The sequence below is a fragment of the Scylla paramamosain genome, chromosome 34 (assembly GCF_035594125.1).
Source record: "Scylla paramamosain isolate STU-SP2022 chromosome 34, ASM3559412v1, whole genome shotgun sequence".
Lineage (NCBI taxonomy): Eukaryota > Metazoa > Arthropoda > Malacostraca > Decapoda > Portunidae > Scylla > Scylla paramamosain.
The window spans coordinates 12,072,720-12,077,719 of NC_087184.1; the positions used below are offsets into that span (position 1 = coordinate 12,072,720).

Sequence of the window (5,000 nt, forward strand, 5' to 3'; positions counted from 1 at the left end):
GAGGAGGAGGTGGAGGTGATAGAGGAGAAGGCGTGGTGGTTAGGTGGACGTTGGAGGGTGAGATGGGGGTGAGGAGGGTGTGGAGATGGAGGTGGTGGAGTGGGGAAGAGGAGGTGGAGGTGAGGTGGAGGAGGATGATAAGGCGTGATGGCTAAGTGGAGATAGAAGGCTGAGACGGAGGTGAACGAGATGGAGAAGTACAAAGCGTGGTGGATAAGTGGAGGTCGAATGGTAAAATGGAGGGGAGGAGGGTGAGGGAGATGGTTAGGTGGAGGTGACAAGTTTAAAGATGGAGAGTGAATTGGAAGGTGGAGTTGGAGTGGAGTGGAACACGGAGCGGAGGGGTGCAGTGTTTGAAGTACCGAAACAGTTCTGAGGGGCTCGAATCTTCGTGCCAATTCAGTAGTTTGAGATGACTGCGTTACACTTCTGTAGTTTAAGATCGAGAGTTTTAACCGGCCAATTACAACCAGTCCTCAGTTACCTTAAAGCACCAAAACACACTCGTAAAGCTGCACTCCTTCACTAGGTGGTTCACGCTTCCTCTCTCTTCCTTTCATTGTCTACCTCTCCCCTCTTAACTTTCTCTAAACCCCAATTTTTCCCCCCCTCTAACTCCACCTCGTTAACTTCCCTTAAACCCCAACCTCTTCTAACTTCCCTAACTCCCTCTTAATTTCCTCTAAACCCCAATATTATTTTCCCTCTAACTAGACCACCTTCCTCTTAATTTCTTCTAAACCCCAACCTTGTCTCTCTTAGCTTCACACCCCTCCTCTTAATGTCCCCTGAACCCCCAACCTCCTTCTCTGTAACCCCAGCCTCCTGCACCTGACCTCCCCAACTATTTCCCCTTACTTCCCACCTTCTTTTCCCGCCTAACCTCCCGAAATCCTAACTTTTTTTTTTTTTCATGTAAGCTCCCACCTTTAACCTAACCTACCTCCTTTCTTCTAAATTTTCTCTAAGCCTCAACCTTTTTGCCTGTAACCCTCACCTCTTCCTTCCCAACTGTTACCTTCTCCCTCTTAACTCTCTTAATTTTCTCTTTACTTCTACCTCTTCCCTCTTAAACTCTCACCTTGTTCCTCTTTACTCTTCTCCCTTAGCTCTCCCACTTGCTCCCTCGTAACTAACACATCCTCACGCCTGCTTCTTCCCTCTTAAACTACTGCCTCCCATCCCCACTTTTCCTTCCTCCTCCTCCTCCTCCTTCTCCTCCTCCTCTCCTGAACCTCGTAACTCCAGCTGCAATATATGGAATTTCTCAGGATGAAAATTGTATTACTAGCAAATTTATGTAGTCCTCGGTGCTTCATAGAAAACGTAAACTTGGAGAGCGACTAATTTGGCACTACGTCCTGGCTCTTCGTTATCTCAGGTGTGTTATTAGCAGGTGTGGTTCCGTCAGGTGTGTTTCCCCTTTGTGGTGTTATGTAAGGTGTATAGTATGTTTATTCAGGTGTGTTTCCTCTTGTGGTGTTATCAGGTGTGTCATTAGCAGGTTCCCACAGGTGTGTTTCCCTCTTGGTATTATCAGGTGTGTCATTAGCAGGTTCCCTCAGGTGTGTTTCCCTCTTGGTGTTATCAGGTGTGTCATTAGCAGGTTCCCACAGATGTGTTTCCCTCTTGGTGTTATCAGGTGTGTCATTAGTAGGTTCCCACAGGTGTGTTTCCCTCTTGGTGTTATCAGGTGTGTCATTAGCAGGTTCCCACAGGTGTGTTTCCCTCTTGGTATTATCAGGTGTGTCATTAGCAGGTTCCCACAGGTGTGTTTCCCTCTTGGTGTTATCAGGTGTGTCATTAGCAGGTTCCCTCAGGTGTTTCCCTCCTGGTATTCTCTAAGACCAGTATTCTTAAACGCTCCGACTAGTTTCCAAGGCCACAGAGATGATTAGCTGGGTTTTCAAGAGTGCTTCTCCTGTTTATGATGTAAAATTCTTGTTAATCTGCCACTAGGACCGTAAAAACACCTTTAAAAACCCGTGTCACTTCAACGAGGTTTTTTTTAATGTAGTGGAGATGCGGCGCTGGTGTTTCAGAATATGGCTCTAATTATCTCGAAATACAATACACAGGTTCTCACTTTCCTGTATTCCCACTTCCCCCTGACGGATATCATACAAGAAATACGAAAATAAATCACGTGACAAATAAAAAAAAAAAAAAACCACGTGATGGACATATAAATGAAAGAAATGCAATGAATATACGCTATCGTCGTGTATTTCCAAGACTCCCCCGCTGCAGGATATCAAGTGGAAAAGTTCTGGCCGCGTTACGGTTCTCAAAGTAACGCGGAAGTTGTGTTCTCGACGTGAAATCTTTGCTTCTTTTCTTGCCTCGCCTGTCTTGATGTCTTGTTTCCCTTCCGCGCCGTGACTCCAGCCCCGCAACACCACCCCGCTCTACTCACCAAACTCATGAGCCTTCGCATGGAAATCTTTGTGGGATCCTGGTAGCTTTTTTTTTTTTTTTTTTTCCTCTCGTGTTTTGAGTTAAGGCGGCATCGTCGTTCTGAACCTTGGCATGAAAATATTCGGCCTGCGTCCCTCGCCCCACACTTTGTAAAGGAGCCACTTTCTTTCGCCACAACAGGTATTTGTGTAGGGCTTTTAGCGGCCGCCCTCCGCGCCCCCACGCCTCCTCGCGGGCACGCCGGAGCCACGCAGGTAACTCGGCATCTTTACGGCGCCGCCTGTCCGACCAGTGTCTTGTAAATCCAGAGCCGCGCATTCCAGGCCCGATCCAGCACGTCTGACGGAGGGTTAATTCGCCCTCCGCCGCGCCCCAAACGCCGCCACAAATAATACAGGCAACAGTGGGCTGTACTTCACCACCAGACGGCCGGACGCGAGGCAGACGCCGCGCCGCAGCAGCATCGCCAGACGGGCACAGTTACATAAGCTGCACCGACACTCGTGCCGTGTTTAGGAGAGACCGCGCCACATAACGCGCAAACAAAACATCACAATGGGGAAAGAGATGGACGATAAGAACGCTCTCAGTATTCATGTAAAGTTGGCTGTTATTGGTATTCCTGTCCTGGCCGCGCGATGCTCACTCTATAAAAGTGTGTTTACGTCCCTTTACGGCGCCGTGACCAAACACATGACACGTCGCCGCCCACACCGCCGGCCACCACTCACTGCCGAGGCATTTCCTTGACCCGCTCTCCCCTGGCCGCGGCCGCCCCGCCGCGCCCGTGTTTTGTTGGTGGCTGTTTTGTTGGAGGGTGTCTCATGCGTTTTTTTTCCTCCCCTCCTCAGTGCCCTGCGCCTGCAACCTGACAGAGGAGACTCAGGGGGCCGTCAGCGGCGCGGCGCCTCGCGGAGATGCAGGTCGCGCCCCCACCACCCCTGCAAGTCCCACCCTGGGCCCCGCACCCCCAGGCCAGTCCCCCGTGGTGCCGGCACGCGCCCCCGCCCCGGGTCTGCTGGTAGGTGGGTTGGCGGCACTGGGCGTGGTGTTCGGCGTGCTGCCCGTGGCGGCGTGCCTCCTGCATCACCGCGCCCGCCTCGCAAGGCGCTCCAAGACACCGCTCGCCGCGGACCCCCACAAAGTCTCAATGAAGATGAAAGACTTCCACATCAACGTCAACCTGACGGCGGGGGGCGGCGGGGCTGTCCCGCGCCCGGGGCGGAGAGCTGTACGGCCGCGTGGCGCTGCAAGACCCCGCCGCGGGGCCCTACCAGGAGCCTCACCCCCTCATGCCCGCGCCCCCTGACTCCCTCAAGGGCCCAACTACCACTGACACCGACGACTCCGTGGACTACGCGGTGCCGGACCTCAGCCTCACGTCCCCCACGCCCTTCCCCGAGGCGTGGAGGCCCCCCCTGCCCCTCACCCGCCCTCCTTCCACACTGCCGCCACCCGCCCAGCATTACGCTGCCACGCAACTGTGCCACGCTTCCAGCATCCAGGGCGTCACCGGCTGCGTCATCTACGCCACAGCGGACGAGGCCGGCGTGAGCGGCGCGGGGCCTAGCGGCGCGCTGCCCGAGCCCGCGGTGCCCGAGGTGGCGCCCCACCAGGTGCGGGTGCTGGAGGCGCTGGGCGAGGGCAAGTTCGGTACCGTGACGCTGTGCGAGGTGGAGGGGCTGGAGGGCGGCCCGCGCCTTGCGGCTATGAAGAGCCTCAGGATGGGCGCGGCCGAGGGCACCAAGAAGGACTTCCGGCAGGAGGCGCGCGTGCTGGCGCGCCTGCACGACCCCAATATCGTGCGGCTGGTGGGCGTGGTGACGCGCGCCGAGCCCCTAGCGCTGCTGCTGGAGTACATGGTGCACGGGGACCTCTACCAATTCTTGCGTCGCCACCGATGCGGGCCGGAGGGCGCCGAGGAACTGCCTGAGCTGAGCTACGGCGCCCTGGTGTACGCGGCGCTGCAGGTGGCGTCCGGCATGACGCACCTGGAGACCCTGGGCGTGGTGCATCGCGACCTGGCGGCGCGTAACTGCCTGGTGGGCGAGGCGCTCACCATCAAGATCTCAGACTTCGGCATGAGTCGCCCGCTGTACTCCAGCGACTACTACCGACTGGGGGAGGGGCGCGCCCTGCTGCCCATCAGGTGGATGGCCTGGGAGTCCATCCTGCACGGCAGGTTCTCCACCAAGAGTGACGTATGGGCCTTCGGGGTCACGCTGTGGGAGGTGTTCACCCTGGCACGGCGCCAGCCCCACGCTGACCTTAGCGACGACCAGGTGCTGGAAAACGTGTCACGCTGCTACCTAGGGGACGGCGTGCCCATGATGACGCTGCCGCAGCCCCCTCTGTGCCCCAGGGAGATGTACGACATGATGTCCGCCTGCTGGAGGCCCGCCGCACGCCAGCGGCCGCCGTTTTGGGAGGTGCTCCTCTTCCTGCGCCGCAAGAACCTCGGCTACAGCCTGGACTACACGGGCTGAGCCTTAACCCCGCCACCCCTACACACACACGTACTGGGCAACTCACCAAGGATGTGGGCGCCGCTCCCCGTCGCCCTCAACAAAATAACACCTGGC

The 5,000-nt window shown here is 56.4% G+C and overlaps 2 protein-coding genes across 3 annotated transcripts in view; one reads left to right on the forward strand and one right to left on the reverse strand.

Annotated features, from left to right (window-relative positions):
• Window positions 1-5,000, reverse strand: part of LOC135090184 (uncharacterized) — a 36,063-nt gene that overhangs the window by 30,998 nt on the left and 65 nt on the right. Inside the window, exon 1 of the mRNA XM_063986620.1 lies at window positions 4,951-5,000. This exon is cut by the window's right edge and continues 65 nt beyond it. The gene's annotated coding sequence lies outside the window, so the exon portion shown is untranslated. The remainder of the gene's footprint in view (window positions 1-4,950) is intronic.
• Window positions 1-5,000, forward strand: part of LOC135090183 (epithelial discoidin domain-containing receptor 1-like) — a 26,511-nt gene that overhangs the window by 19,692 nt on the left and 1,819 nt on the right. For both annotated transcript variants that reach the window (XM_063986618.1, XM_063986619.1), the window contains one exon: window positions 3,270-5,000. This exon is cut by the window's right edge and continues 1,819 nt beyond it. In XM_063986618.1, coding sequence (XP_063842688.1) covers window positions 3,711-4,904 — 1,194 coding nt within the window. In that variant the 5' untranslated portion in view covers window positions 3,270-3,710 and the 3' untranslated portion in view covers window positions 4,905-5,000. The remainder of the gene's footprint in view (window positions 1-3,269) is intronic.